A 15,703-nucleotide genomic window follows, 5' to 3' on the forward strand; every position below is an offset into this window, starting at 1 on the left:
AAACCCCCCAAAATAAAACCAACACAAACAACCCCTTCCCAAACCACCTGAAACTGGTACACGAGAGGGCATCTGCAGGAAGCAGTGTTGTCTCTGGCCCTCATTGGCCTTTGCATCCCCTCCCTGCCTATACACACTGTGGTCCCACCCACAGCTCAGGTCCCTCAGCCAGACTTAGGGGCATGGCTTGTGGTGGGAATCCTGACCAGCCAAGCACTGTGCTCAGCCCCTCGCTGACCCTGCTTTGGCTGCCCAGAGTCCTCCAGGCAAACTCAATGCCTTACAACCAATTGTCAACCTCGCAATAGATAAAGTGATTTAAAACCTAGCCCATGGCATGGAATTCTTCATTATTGGATACAGTTGTTAAAAATCTCATTTAATTGGAGAAAGCTGCAGTAAAGCTCCTACTGCTGGTTAAAAGGAGCTTTTGCCATCTAATAGCACATAACAGCCCTGTGCCTACTGATACTGGTTTCCATTCCTCTACTTAGCGTCCTTCCCTTGTTTCCTCCAAGTCTTTAAATCTCCTCTTTCCTCCTTTCCTAATTTAAGCAATAGCAATCTCTTTAAAAAGAAAATAGTTTTCCCTAAGCACTTTGTCCTCTTCTAATGCTGGGAAGGGTCTTGTAAATTAAAGATGACCAAAAAAGTTTGAAATTTTTCTTTAAAAAATCACCTTTTGGCTTGGAGTTTGAGCCATGGGTTGGTGCATGATTTGTGTTTATCAAAACAGCACTAGCTGTGTTTGGAACAGAAAAAGTAGCACAAGTCAAAGCTCTTGAGTTTTTATATTTTAAAGGTTACAAAAAACTTACAGCTTTTTTTTTATATCATTATAACAATCCCAGGTCAAATTAAGAGTCTGGTCTTGCATGAAATCTTCTGTTGCCTCATCACTTCCTTCTCTCTTTCTTTGCATTCATCAGCAGTACCTTGCTCATGATTAAATTATGCATTTTTGGAACAAACATTACATTCCATGTTTACACAGCACAGGATAATGATCAGCTCTGGCAAGGCAAGAGGTGATCTAGGAAAAGGAAAGCCGGGTCAGCCTGGCAGCTGAACAGTGACACCTCTCAGTGTCCCTGGGGAAACGGTGAAAACACTCCTGTACTCGAAACAGCTCAATTTCTGTAATGCAATTCAGGCATTATCTGCTAAAACACTAAGCTGTCCAGCAAGGGATTCAGGTGACGTTGCAGGATCAAGCAGGAGAGAGCAGGTCTTGAGCAACTGATTCCCTACCCAGCCAAACAGAAAGGTAATAGAAGCGATGTGACCAACAGCAGGTCCAGTCATTCATTTTTTGTCACAGAATGTCCTTTTCTTCCTCATTTGCCACAGTTTAGTAGTTCCTCTTTTAGACGAAAAGACTAAGAAATTACTGAAATGTCAAACAAGGGCAAAGTCATCCTTTTTAGGGAAGGATATGCAAATCTGCTAAACAGTATTCAGCTAAAGGGTCTGGAATGATTTCTGAGAATCACAACTCAGCCTGAGGAGAAGCAGCAGAGCCCTGGTGTCAAGGTGAACGGAGATGAGTAATTGCCTGGACACCTTTTGGAAATTGTTTCATACACTCATGCTTTATCATATAAAGAGGGCTATTGTTATGGTATAGTTCACAGCTGCAGAAATCTATGCTGTATGTCAATAAACAGTCTCTTCTGTAATCATGTCCTCCTCCTTTTCACTCAAACCAGCGCCATCACAGGGCTGCAATACTCCCTCTTTTGATTTACGCCCAATGTCAGACAGACAAGGCTCTTGGCACCCAGGTGCCAACCCCCACGTGAGCCCAGTCTCCTTGCGAAGGTGAGGGATTTTGGACTGGTATGGACTGTCTGGACCTGCTGAGCATGAAATCTGGGGGAAGAGAGGACAGGAAAGGAAACCAAAACAACCTGAAGTTTGCTTAGGGTGGGAGCCAAACTTGGTCCTTTTTGCTAACAGAGTCCCACGGATGTCAGGCTATCCCTTTTTTATCTTTCTGCCAGGGGGCTATATGTGTCTGTCCCAAACTGTACATCAACTTCCTTTGGGGGCTGAGAAGTGCTCGTGCTGCTGCCAGCACCATGACCTGATGCTTTGCCATCACCAGCACGTTCCTGCCACTGTGTCCTTCTGAGACAGGGAAGTGCAATTCATTTTGCAGATGAGGAACTTGCACTCAGAGGCCAGCTGGCTTTACAGAGGTGACAGGAAACCAAACCAAGTCTCCCAAGACTCAAGTTCGCTCCGTAACCCCTGGAACATCCTTCCTCTCATCAGATGCTGGCCTGTGGGTCAGAGTGATTCGGACACCAACAAGCTCTTATCCAGGGACAGAAAAGGCCTCAATGAATGAGAAGGTGCCAACCTCCTCTGAAGTGCTTAAAATGAGACAAATCCCAGCCTGGCCATTCCTTTAATAGTCTCGCTATTGATGAAGCTGCCCATTAAATTCCAACACCACATGCAAATAAGTGCTTCAAAAAGCTCTAGGTATTCTGTGTAAATTTAATTTGTCACTTCAAAAGTGTGCAAAGCACACAGATTTGCAGCAGTTCCTAGGAAAGAGGCAGCTTTCCTGTTTGATTAACATTACCTCAGAACACTTATATCTGACAGGGAAAGAGTCCAGGGGGAAAAAGACAAACCTCCTCCTGGCCTGGTGGATCCAGTCCAGTAAAGCACACAAACACCTGCTTACCTTTAAGCACATGGGCAGCACATGGGAAAAACAGGCATTCTCATGTCAAGGTTTGCAGAAAGATTGCATTTTGGCATTGAGCTACAGGCAGCCTTTTCAGATTTGATTTTTCTTGCCTATTTGTTGAAAAGTATGCTAAGCAAGAGAGTGCCTGTGCTTTTAGGGCTGGAGAACACTGATGACAGCGCTAAAATCACCGCTGTGTTACTCGGACCTTAAAAAAAACCCCCACACAGGTGCTTCTAAAGGGGGGGAACCAGCCACATTCCTGTCCTCAGGCTTAAGGAAATATTTATTCTTCGTGCCGTTGAGCAATCAGAGGGCAGCAGAAGCTGTGTGTCATGGATGCTAAAATTACCTCTTGCTCTTCACATTTCAGAAAAGATACATTTGCACGGGCCTCTTTCCTTTAAAAGAAAAAAAATCTGGAAGAACAAGGTCGGGGGTTTCCACAGTCTTTTTCCCATGACACTTTTGAATAAGAACCTGAGGCTTCAATGAGGATTGCTCATTAATGTTAATCTTAGTTTGGTAAAAATTGAGATGTAAAAAGACACGTCAAGGGGTAACTATCTTTACGATGACACTTTCTTGCTCAGTGTAGTTGTTTCTGGAGAGTATTCAACTCATCTGTCATCATTTCACTGAGCAAAGCACATTTTTTCCTCCATTTATTATCACAGCATCAAAGTACCTGTGGGAGAGACAACTACGATCTGTCCCACCTTGCACACACCATTTGTTCTTTATACTTTAGAGCCCAGGCTTATTCAAACCACTTGCTTTTGAGGTCCTTAGACTTGCCTGCTGCAGAACTAAAGAACTCCTGCGGATTTAGAGCAAAGGCTTTATTTGCCTTTGTCAAGAGGTCTGAGCTTTGAGCAACATTTCCTGAAGTAGCCCCTGCAAGCACAGCACCCCGGTATCCAGCTAAGACAGCCTCTGCAGTCATCTGCTGCTGCTTCTTCAAATATGAGCCACTGTCTCTCCTCTCAGGGGACTGACTGTGTGCCCGCAGCCTTCCAGCTTCCTACCTGATTTGGGTCAGCAGTATCACCAACCAAACTCCAGATTTCTTCAGGCTGTCACCAGTTCTAGAGGCTTGACTAAAAAATTGTTTAAGAATAAAACCAGAATCTGGTTCTTGATGGGTGCTGCTCTGTGGCTGGTGCTCCCAAGCACTCTTTTGAGGTGCGTTGTAGTACCATGCACAACTCTGGAAAATTTTAAAATTGTGGGTTTACGAGGGGAATGAGAAGTCTTATTTTCAAGTCTTAACTGTAATCACATTATATGCAAGAGGTCCTTCACGGACAGTCTTCACTGTTGATAAAAATTACATCAAAGCAGCAGACCAGTCACAGCTTTGCAATTCCAGTTATTTGCTTGCAGGCCTGTAATTCATCACAAAAATCTTAGATTGTGAATGAAATGCTTTTGGTGATGTCAACTTTCCAGTGACCAGTAAACCACATCACAGAACTACCACCACGCGGTAGAACAGAGCCGGGAAATGGCAACAGCTAAAACTAAATATTATTTCACTCTTAAAAATAGGCTCTTGAAACCCTGCTATAGAGCCTGAATACCTAAACAGTCCAGAAAGAGTGTGAGGGATAAAACCGATAATGAAGAGGTAAAACTAACGTGCAACCAGGACAGGGGCAAATGGCAGCAAAAGCCACTGACTATCCCCCTTGTCCCTCTGCTTCAGTGCGCAACAAAAAGCAAACACCAGAACCACTGGTGCTGCTCCACCGATGGGAAGGACCATTCACCGGTGTCAAACCCACCAGAGCTATTTCTAGCCATCAGGCTACGCGAAGGAGAAGTGCTGCACTGACCACTCTCAGCAGGGCGGTGGGGTAAGGCAGACAGGAACCTCAGGTATATCAGATGGGAGGCGATGGAGGTGGAAGATGGCAGGGCTGAAACGGCTACCGACTGAACCTGTGAATCAGCCAGCTTGCTTCTGTGGACAGAAGACTTGTCATCACATGCACAACATTTGTCATTCAGAGACGAAGTCACCTTCACATGACAGCCAGAGGGGTACACTTAACATTTTCACTGACTGGGCAGTCTGTAGTGCCTGCATGTTGCCTGCACTTGGGTGCAAAACCTCAGGCTTTAACCTATGTGCTCCCACTGCCACAGCAATTCAAAGATTAACAGCTACTAGGTAGAATATTTTGAAGATGAATCAGAAAGTAGGAACCTAAAAGCTAACCAAACCAAAACATCTAACAAAAAGTCTTGACAGCAAGACAAACAGTCCATAACAAGCAGAAATAAAGACTGCAGAAAAATGACGCTATCAAAGCTAATACCTAGGTGTGTTTGTGACAAGGCCTGCAAAGGCAAATCTCTTCTAGATTGAACAGGTGCAACAGCAGCACTCCAAAGGAAAGCTCAGCAGCCTCATCGCTCCAGGTACAGTCTCAATGACTCACCATGAGTAACTCTACACCCATTCATGCTTAATTAAAATAAAAAAAAAAGACACTATAGACACAATGATTTAGGGAGAGCATGTGCCTCTTGCATTTTAGCTCAGCACATCATTTTTCTATGCTTCATCAACTGAAGCTGAGACTTCATGGAAAAAATGACCATGAGAGATTTCTTGGGCTGGATGCCAAATTAGGAGTTCAATGGGGACTTTCTATGCTTAATATCTGTATCTTTATCTACCTTTTCTTTCTACATGTCCACAGAGAGGGACATAATGTATTAATCTCTTACAGGGTGAGGGGGGATCCCATAATCATAGCTGAGCTGCCAGGGAAAATGAGAAAACTTGTAGAGAAGAGAAGATTGCTTTCACCTCCTGATGCTCTGCTTCGGCTTTCTTCTCCTGGACCTTAGCACTGCCCATGGAATGGGCAGTATATTCTGTATATACATGTATATACAAATGCTGTATATTCTGCAGGCAGAAACACGAAGGACAGTGGTAAGGCTGCAGCCCTTGCTTCAGATGATGGCTGCATAGAGGGATGTAATATTTAACACCCACAGACTGTTCTGCTTTGGTGTGAGTTAAAGATTGCATGATTGTATCTGCACCTTCTCCATCCCGAAGGAATCGCTGCCTTTATTAAAGGGCTCAGGACTCAGCTGAGAATTGATTAATCCACTCGTTAGGTGTCATCACGAGGAACCAGCTCTGCCAGTGACTGTGGCCCAGTGGGAATATTCCTTCCTGATCTGAAGAGGCTCTGGCTTGTTTCCATAAGCAGCCTGTTTTACTACATGTGGTATTGTAGGGAAGAGTTTTTTTCCCAGTGAGATTAGCTTCAAGGAACCATCTCTTCCTTGCTACTGAAAAATGAAAAGTTACTGAAGGACATGCTGCTCATAAGGCTGTAGCAAAATAACATGCTCAAAATAGATTTCCTTGTGTACTACATAAGCAAGTTTTAGGACTTCATATGAACTCAGTAGCACATTTTTCCCTATCTGTATTTCTGCATTCCAGATTAATGCGTTGCCTAACAAAACTTCACAGTATTTTTATTTCCATATAAGAATTTTTTCTTTTCCCTCTACTTTGACCACTGACTAAATATATTCTGCACCCATCTGCAGTCACAAATGTTGTTCTTTGTCATTCTTGAACAGACCCTATATACTTTTTTTTCCTTTTGGAGTAGCCACAAAGTGGTAAGGGTGAATGACCTCATTTTTTTTTTCCTCCTCCTTGGCTAATTGGCTCTTGCAGGGTGGATTAAACCGGACAGCTTGGCTCTTTTACCAAAATGCAGCCTTTCCTGGTCACTTTTATCTAGATTTTAAGAGAGAGGCAGCCAGAGTGTTCTGCAGAGCTAAGAGGCAGCTCCTGGTCTCAGCTCTCTGCCTGCCCACTGTGCTGTCATCCTCTGTCACAGACCCTGCTACAGCCTCTCCTTCAGGGACATTGAGGGGAGGCACCACAAACACATTTGACCAAGTGGTGTGGGGAATGTGCCTCTGCCATGGGGATGCTGGTGGGGTCATGGGCAGAAATGTATCCAGAGAACAAGGGTTGGATGCTGTAGCCTATGCGATGGCATCCAGCCAGGCTGAAATATCCACTCCCTTCCCAGGCCTGCGCGGGCAGACCTCCCTGTGACTTTGGTGGGAAATGGATGGGGTGCTATCCTGCGGTGATTAATGACTCTTTGGCTTTGTTTGCAGCCATGACATCCTAAGCACTGCACAAACACCAAAGAAAGCCAAGCCTTTGGCCCAGAGAACTCACACCCTGAAAAGACAAACAAAAAAGGTAACCACGGGAAGCACTGTGCAGAGCAGCCTAGGAGGCTGCACACGTATGGGACAAAAACCAGGATGTCCTGGAGTGCCAGGGTGATGTCAGCATCACTCCTCTTGTGCAGTGCTGAGCCCTCCATAAGGCACTCTGTTGCAAATGTGATGACACACAGGCAAGGAATAATCAGGAAACCTGCACTTCCCCAGAGCCAAAGCATCACGCCAAATCCCGCTCCCACAGGGCAGACACAGCAGCAGGCTGTCCTGAGTGCCAGCGCAGGCTGCAGAGCCAGATTCCCACCTGTAGCCCACCTTGCCACTTCCAGCCATTGCTGGCTTGTAGAGTTTTTCTTTTACTACGTGAACTTTGGACCATTTTCAAAGGGTAAGTCATAAAAAACGGCAAGTTCATGCAGGTAGGCTCTTGTGATGTACAGACCAAGGCCTACCCAAGTCCAGAGTGCAACCTGATTAAACATCACTTAATTTTTATATTGCATTTATAACACACAAATATTTGCCCTTGCACTTTGCATCAGTGAGCCGTTTTCAGAGCAGCTGTTTCTCTGTGCAAGCAATGCCATCCGAGGCATCCTTAACCCAGGGGGTGTGTGGCTGCAGCAGAAGCCAGTGCCACCTGGCAAGCTGAGTTTCTGTGGAAAAGAAGGGGGATAGTCTGTTTAAGTAGCACAGCTGCAGCTCAGGACACGAGGAACCAGCCATCTCTGTTCCCCCCTTCTCCCCACTGCCCACCTCCACTGAGCTCAACCAGCACCCAAAGCAACCATCCCTTCCAAGTGTCCAGCAGCCCCTGCACTGCAGAACATCCCCTGGCAGCGCAGGGAGCAGGGTGAAAGGAGGTCTGGGTTCTGTGGTCACAGTATGTGGTGGCAGGAACCCTCCTGGCTCTGGTCACCACAAAGACTTCCTGGAGACCTGGTCATACCGAGAGGGAGGGAGCAGGGAGAAGCAGGAGGACAGCCCTGCAGCAAGGATTACCTTCTCGGTGCATCTACACATGTACTGGGTACAGGAGGGTCTTTCACCACGTTAACTCCAAGGGACAGATGGATAAACATAGCGAAGTGACTCAGATATGATTCCTCTACATAGTGTTAAGGTATAAATGCCAGAGGGCACCACTTTGAGGTTTCCATGATTTTACATACTGTAGTTATGTACTCTTTTTTTTTTTTTTTTTTTTTTTTTTTTTTTTTTTTTTTTTTTTTTTTTTTTTTTTTTTTTTTTTTTTTTTTTTTTTTTTTTTTTTTTTTTTTTTTTTTTTTTTTTTTTTTTTTTTTTTTTTTTTTTTACCATCTGTACTGGTTCTTGCACAGCTGTCAAATTACATCCCACTTTTCTGAGCTTGAGGGCAACAGACAGTAACGGGCAATAGAATCAGATCCTTAGGGCCAAAGTTATTCTCTCTACTTGACCTGCCTTTTTTTTTTTCTCTTCTGGCACAGTATGAAGAAAGCCCTGTGCCCTAAACGACATAGGTCAGTACCCTCGAGGCGTCTGACAAGCTTTGAGTTCTACTGACTTGAGAAATGCGGTAAAGGTTTGTTTTGGTACTGCTGGTGGGAAAGAAGAATTACATCAGGCAGATGATGCTCAACATGAAAAAAGAAGTCAGAGAGGTTTCTTTAATTATGGATTGATGCAGTTTTATACGTATTATATTCCTCTCATATGAGGTGCTGTAAGATTTTTCATATGTTCTGGGGTAAACTGCAAAGCAATTAAAAACTTGTCAGTGCCCCTCACAGGAACCATTCCCACAAGGGAATTTTGACAAGTGAACTAATTGAATTATGGTCGCTTTGAAGCCCATGCTGGTAACAACAGAATAAATCCAGGAGTTTAGATTAGATACTGTAGATATTTTGCTCTACTGAATGACTCCTTTGACCCTGATCAGAGCAGGATTAATGAACCAGGACAGCCCACGATATAAGACAGTATAGTCACTGTTACACTCTTTTTCTCCCTCTCATCATACAGACAATGCATCTTAGGAAAGTGAAAGAAAAATATATATTTTGGTCAAAGTTTTTCTATATTACAAAGAATTCCAGATGCTTGCAATGAGTAAACTTCCCCTATAAAGTAAATATTACAGAGTAGTGGAAGAACCCATCCCATTGCCACAAAAGAGGAGATGAATCTGCGGTGCAATTGGTTTACTGCATACTTGCAAATGCCCATTCTCACAGACTTTGACTCCCACCTGATGATAACACTGATGCTCTTCACTCGGGTTAAGCAAGGAAAGGGATGTGACTATTCTGTACAAAGAAGCTGAGCAGATCACGCCTCAGAAAGCAAAATACCTCCTACAGGCACCCAAAACAAAGTCACTTGGAAAGATCATCTCGTGGCTGAAGCACAAGATAAGCAGGAGGGCAGAGCTCTGCTCCCAGTTCTGCTCCATGTTCCGTGTGTGACCTATAGCAAGTCACGAATTCTCTGTTCCCATTTCCTCTTTGGTGAAAATGATGATGAGGAGGATGATGTCCATTCTCAGCAGAATTATGAGTGGGTACTCACTAACCTACATTTCCAAGTGTTTCTCATTCTTCGCAGGAAATACATTGCAAATATCACTGTCCTAGCACTATTCCACCACATTATTGAGTCTAAACTAATACAAGTGCATCAGAAAAACCTCAGCCCTACCACGCATATTCTCACAATTCATTCCATCAGAAAACATCATTAGTCTAAGAAACCACTGTTAAAATCAGTCAAACAAAGGAGCACCTGAAAGGCTGGCTTGGAGCAGGCTTGCTTTACTCTCCAGGCTTGCCTTACTCTCACATTCTTGACTTGTAGGTTCTGCTCACTGTTGCAGGTAGAATGTTGAATTAACAATTAATATTTTAATCTTTGACAAAATATGGCTTGTCCTTATTCTTACACTACAACTTTCCTGGAGCCTCCTCCAATTTTGTACTGTTATTTGTCCCATAGCAACTTGAAAGTTTCACCCTGTACAACCACTTACAGACTCAGAATTAAGCATGTGTTGGATACAGTGGAAAGACTTTATACACCAGCCCAAAATAAATACAAGTTCCTTGTTTTGTGTCCTGTGAAAGGCTATGAATCAAGAGGTGAGAAATAATGAGGAGCTCCTCCTGGTTTCTACACGATGGGAACTATAGCATGGAAATCCAAATTTTCAAGGTTTGGTCAAGAGCTGAGCAGGTTCCAGGAAATGAGCAGATGCCAAAGGGAAAACATGCACTAAACCAAAATGGCTCCAGAAGGAGCTATAGCATGTAAGGGTTAGTGACCTGAAGCAAAGGTAAGAACATTGAGGTCTTCTCTTCATTCTGCATTGATCACAGTCCTCAACTCCAGTCCAGGAAAAAAGAGACAGATGCAGAGAATACCAAGGAACAGGGCAAACCACCTGAAAGCTACGATGTAAAAATCACTTTTGAAATTTGCAGGCTCATTCATACACATATGGAGGACACCTGGAAAGCAGCAATTTAAGGGAAGCCTAAGAGTGAGGGTGGACAAAACGAAACGTATGTTTTAGAGGGGAAAAAAAGGCCTGTGTGGTTTTAGGCAACATATTTAGGACCAGGGATCCAAAGGAAAGGCTCTCAGGACTATGTGGTCAGACATTAAATTGTAAGCTGTAGACAGCAGAGGGTTTTTTGTTTTGGTTTGGTTTTTTTATCTTCTTTTTCTTGAAGCTGCACCTTACTCTGAGGGAACCCAGCCATGGCCCAGTTACAGCACTATGTTGAGGGAAGCACTTAAAATTACATAACTTATCAAGAATAATGAGACAAAGAGAAATACTAGAAGTTCAGATGAAAGAAATACAAATGGTAGTGAGGCTGCCAAACACTGATTAATGGAGGAAAGAAAGTGCGATAGCACGGGATTTGTAAACAGCCTGCCAGTCTAGAAGGGTATAAATAACCCAAAGGGAGAGGAATAATTTTTAAGCTGTATAATTAGAAAAAAAAGGCAAAGCAAAGTTTAATTCTGCAAAATTAAACCTCTGGAGAAGACGCGATGTATGCCATTCGCAGGGCTCAGCAACAGCTGGCTGTAGAAAATGGTCTTTCCGAAAGCCAGGGAAGACCAGGGAAGAGTGGCATCGATCCCAAGCGCGTAAAACGCGCTGACCATCAGACACCTGGCACTGCACGCTCTGTTTGCAAACAACCGCAGCGCTCAGATCTTTCCCCTTCGAGAGGAAAGGGCTGTCCTTCTGGGGCAGCTAAACCGGGGATGGGGATTTGGCTCCCGGCTCTGTCATGAGCAGCACGGGAACCTCCAAGCGAGCGACGGCAGCCGGCAGGAACCTGAGCCTCCCACCCGTGGGCCCGCGGTCACAAGGCCGTCCCATCTCCCGCGGCCGCCCGGGGGCTGCCAAAACTTCGGGAGGGCGGGATGGGTCAGGGCGCCGGGGGCTCTGCACACCCCAGTGGGGGCGGCCGAAAAGCTCCATCGGGGCTGCCAAGACCGTACGCGCTCGTCCCATGCCCGAGGGACGAGTGCGCTCCCGCTCTCTCGAATAAATCTGTTCGGTAGGGTGGAGTCTGCCTTATTTTTTACTCTACATGCAAATTATATCCCTCAACAACCTCACTGCAAATATTTTCTGGTTTCTCACACCCTGCCCTGGGCAAGAAGCAGGCTGTTTTCGCTGCAGATCCTCTGGCTTCCTTTGGAACTCTGGGTTTAGACTACTTTGATTTTAAAGAAGCGAGAAAAGCTTGTGAGACAGGATGAGTTGCTGGGATAAAACCAAAACCAAAACCCAAACAACCAGAGGGGGGGAAAAAAAAGCAGGCGAAGCTGTTCTGCTAAACACGGCTCTCCCAGCGCCTTGGGCTCCGACCTCGCCGTCTCCTGCAAGCGAACCTGTCCGTGGGACAATGCAACACCCACCTTCCCCCTCCGCCAGCTCGCAGCCTTACCTGTTTGCCAAAGGCAGCGAGGCAAAGGAGGAGAAGGAGCCAGCAGCCTGACGGGACGGGCATGTCTGGGTGTCCGTCTCTGCCTCCTCCTGTGGCTCCTTTTCCTGCCACCGAAGAGAAACTAGATCCTTCCAGCCAAGCCCCCGCGCCCCGGCAGCAGAGCGAGGCGCATTTGAGCTAAGTACTTCTCTTTCTTCCTTTCCTTCCTCTCAGCGACACGAGGGGAGAAGAGAGAAGAAGAAGAGAAAGAAAAAAAAAAGGCGCCAGGCTGTAGTTCCCACAGCATTTCCCCAGGCTTGACATGCAGGGTGTTTTTTTTTTTTTCTCCCCTCTTTTTGTCCCTCCCTTTCCTTTCTCCACCCCCTTTTACAAGAAGTTTAGTCACCATATCCATGACCCTCCTCCTGCCGGTGCCGACTGCTTTCCCGGTCAGTCCTCGGCAGGGCCACCCACCCACCTGCCCCCGCCCCCTGCTCTGTGCCCTCCCATTCCAACTCTCCTCTTACCCAGGGGCTTCCGTCGCTGGCATCTGCCCTGGAATTGCTGCCTTCTCCTCGCCACCCCTGGGTGTTGCCTGGCACTGTCAGAAGACATCTTGAGCCTCAGGCAGCCTCCCACCTCGCCCCCTGATCCGTCCAGGCACACCCGCCCTCCTGCTCCCAGCACTGAGGAAAGTCTCCTGTCCCATCCCCTATCCCATCTCTGTGTCCATGCAGCAGCCTCGGCGTTCTGGCACAGCTCGAGGCCCCCCCACTCCTCCATGTTCTTTGCTTTGGCTGAGGGTGAGAGCTGGTGGATGCGACTTTTGCCAGAGGGGAAGAACAGCGGAAGATGGGCTATGGGAGCTCTCCCAAAACAATCCACACAGTGCATGGGGTCAGTCCCTGCGACCTGACTCGGAACAGTGCAGACTACCCTCCTGACCCCCAAGAATTTCATCACCACCACCACCAACTGTGCAGCAACTACCTTGCCAGCTGCAGCTGCTGGTGAGCTGGGAACAGCCTACGATGCCCCTTGTGTCACGAAGGGAGCAGGAGTCCCCTACGATGCCCCTCGTGTCACGAAGGGAGCAGGAGTCCTCGGTGGTGAGGCAGGACAGGGCGGCACTGACTTCCAAGGGCTGAGGATCCAGCGGAGCTGACTGTGTCAGTACAAAACCTTCCCTGCTGTCCTGTACTCACATGCCATGAAATAAGCTGGTATAGCATGATTATGACTTAGGCAAAGAAGGAAGTTGTTCTTTCGCTTATATATTTAGTTAACTCTTGACCAGGAAAGAAAAAAGGGCTATTTATAAGTTTCTCTGTGCTTTCAAATAAATAAATACATTCAAGCACAGAAAATGAAGATAATATTAACAAAACATCCTTCCTCTGTGGTGCTGTGGTCTGATTTCTGCTCAGAGGAGTGATACACTCAGGACAGAAAGGGCTGCTGGGTTTCTCTCCTGTTGCTAGTGTGAAGGGCCTGCCTGCACAGCAGAATTAAGCTATGACCTTCACTTCACCTCTACATAGTTTCCAGGGGCCATAAAGCTTTTTTAATCTTCCTAAAGTTCCTTTCAACTCACTGTCATCTGCAAGCATTGGGCCCTGCCCGATCTGTGCTCAACCAGGTCTTGGTGCCCACATTCTCCTGCCTGGTCTCTGACACAACGTGGCTGTTTGACACTGGTGACCCCTACATTTGATGCTCCACAGTGGGCTGTGGGGCGAAACAACACTGCATGATGTGCCTGGCTTAGGGCCAGCGGCTGCTCCTGATGCCCTCACTACCTGGAGATGAATGGGCAAGGGTCGTGCTGACGAGTTTTAGCAAGCCACAGAGCTTGCAATTCCAGCATCAGAGCACTGTCAACCTGCCAAAGAAGTTGGGGTCTCACCATGCTGGGGCTGGAGAGGCTACAGCTATGGCACCAAGCAGAAATTGAGTTGGCACTGAGGGGTAGGAAGGATGGCTGGGGCACCTGACTTGTGTGGTAGGCAACAAATGCATGGGGGGGCTTGCAAAGGGGTAAAGTGCATGCCCAGCTGCTGGCAGTAGAGTTATTCCCTGTTGGTTCTGGAGGGAGCCCAGCGAGATGGAGGGGCAGCACTGGGGCGAGATCCTTCTGCCAGAGCCACATCCACTCATTGCTGAAAACTTGCAGCCCCGTGTCAGCCAGGCTGTTTTAAAATGTTTGTATTTATGGTACAAGGAAATGTTGGGTTGTTTTTTTTTAAACAGAACAGTCTGTTAGGTCTCTTCCCCTTTTCACATTTAGCACACCACCGAGGCTATAGGCTCTGTTTATTTACCAGCTGCTCATTATAACCACAGATTTACAAGAGCAAACTCACACTCTCATGAGCAGTTAGATGTGCTACTGGCTCGCTCTGAAGGTGTAAAGTAAAAGGTTTGAAGGCACTGAGTAAAGTCAAGCCCTGTGCAGCTCACAGGGGCTCTAGGCTATTCAGTATTGCATGTCAGCTCCATTACTTTTGCATTCTCACCCTTGATCCTGCCTGAAGTATTTCTTGTTCGGGCTGAAGTTTCTCTCATTTTCTACCACTATGTGAAAACAGCCTCTTTTTGAAAGCTCAGACATTTTCCTCTGAGTTAAATTTTATGCTTCTGAGCCAAAACCCGCAGAAGCCACTACTGGGTGCTTTACAGTCTTAATTATGGATTGCAGTAGGTTGTTAGAAACTAAAATCTGAATGCTAGAAAATATGAACTAGGGAATGTATAGCACTGTCAATTCAGATTTATCGCATATATCATTCTATGTAGCACAAATAAAACCTAAAAATTTACACCAAAACTGGTTTGTCAGCCTTTTCTAGAGTTGTGTTTTTTTTTTTTATTACAGAACATTAGTTTTTCTGCTACCTTTGCAAAACATCTATTTTGAATAAACCCAAAATATTATCGAAATATTAAAGCTTCAAATGAAACTGTGACATTTGAGTGCCTCTTGTTTCTGTTCACCACTGTGGCAAGCAAGCCTAAACTGGAACTAGCCTTCGGGAAGCTGCTGTTAAAGAAGAGAGATGGAAAACCATGTCCAGCCTTAGAAGTGTGAATCAAAATAATACCTTGGATAATTTCAGGATCCCTTCTTTGGCAAAGCCTGCCATGGAAAACAAACTGTGAGCCCAGCTGACCGCTTAGCAAGCCATCATGGATCTCTTCTTACCTCCTTCCTAGAGAGAGAAAGGTGGGTATTGCACGATTAATGCTACTTTAAAAGAAGCACATCAATGTAATACTGCAAGTTTTGTAGCTGTTTGAAAAAAAAGACTCTTTCAGCATCAGTTCAAAAATGCCTCTTTTACAGGAGCTTAGATAAATGGCAACTAAGTCCCAGTCAATCCCTGAATTTGACTCCTGTCTTTCCAAAACTTTCAAACCAAAAAGCAAGCAAGGGTAAGGAATGGTTTGGTGGATACACCAGTCATCTGAGCAGCACCTGTAGACTCGTGTTCATGTCCCCAACCGTTCCTTCACTTTATCCATGCCACTGAACTCCCCTTCCCCTCACATGGACACCAACCCCTTCTGATGCCCCATTTTCCCAGGAGGGAGAACCAGGAGGCAGAACCAGGAGGCTGCCTGTTAAACCTGGGTAGAGAAGCAACACTGAAAGGCACACAGTTGCACCCCAGGATGCCTTTTCACATGTGCAGGAAGGCTGTGAAGGAGCTTCCATTCCCTTGCCTCTCACATGCTGTTGAGGGATGGGGGATAAAATGAAGGGTTTTAATCCATCAGCATCACTTTTTCTTTCACTACATGTCACAAAGATTGGTTGGGGTTT

At 45.9% G+C, this 15,703-nt stretch overlaps 1 protein-coding gene across 3 annotated transcripts in view; it reads right to left on the reverse strand.

The window, feature by feature from the left end:
• Nucleotides 1-15,076, reverse strand: part of TNFRSF11A (TNF receptor superfamily member 11a) — a 31,230-nt gene extending 16,154 nt beyond the window's left edge. Inside the window, exon 1 of one of the 3 annotated variants that reach the window (XM_027907294.1) lies at nt 14,982-15,076. In XM_027907294.1, coding sequence (XP_027763095.1) covers nt 14,982-15,023 — 42 coding nt within the window. In that variant the 5' untranslated portion in view covers nt 15,024-15,076. Of the gene's footprint in view, nt 1-11,901; nt 12,246-14,981 lie in introns of those variants that run through there. The other 2 variants (XM_027907293.1, XM_027907292.1) reach the window with 2 other exon arrangements.
• Between the last annotated feature and the right edge of the window lie 627 nt (nt 15,077-15,703).

Source organism: Empidonax traillii, unplaced genomic scaffold (genome assembly GCF_003031625.1).
Source record: "Empidonax traillii isolate 1590-97213 ecotype Southwest subspecies unplaced genomic scaffold, ASM303162v1 scaffold1434:size109757, whole genome shotgun sequence".
NCBI lineage: Eukaryota > Metazoa > Chordata > Aves > Passeriformes > Tyrannidae > Empidonax > Empidonax traillii.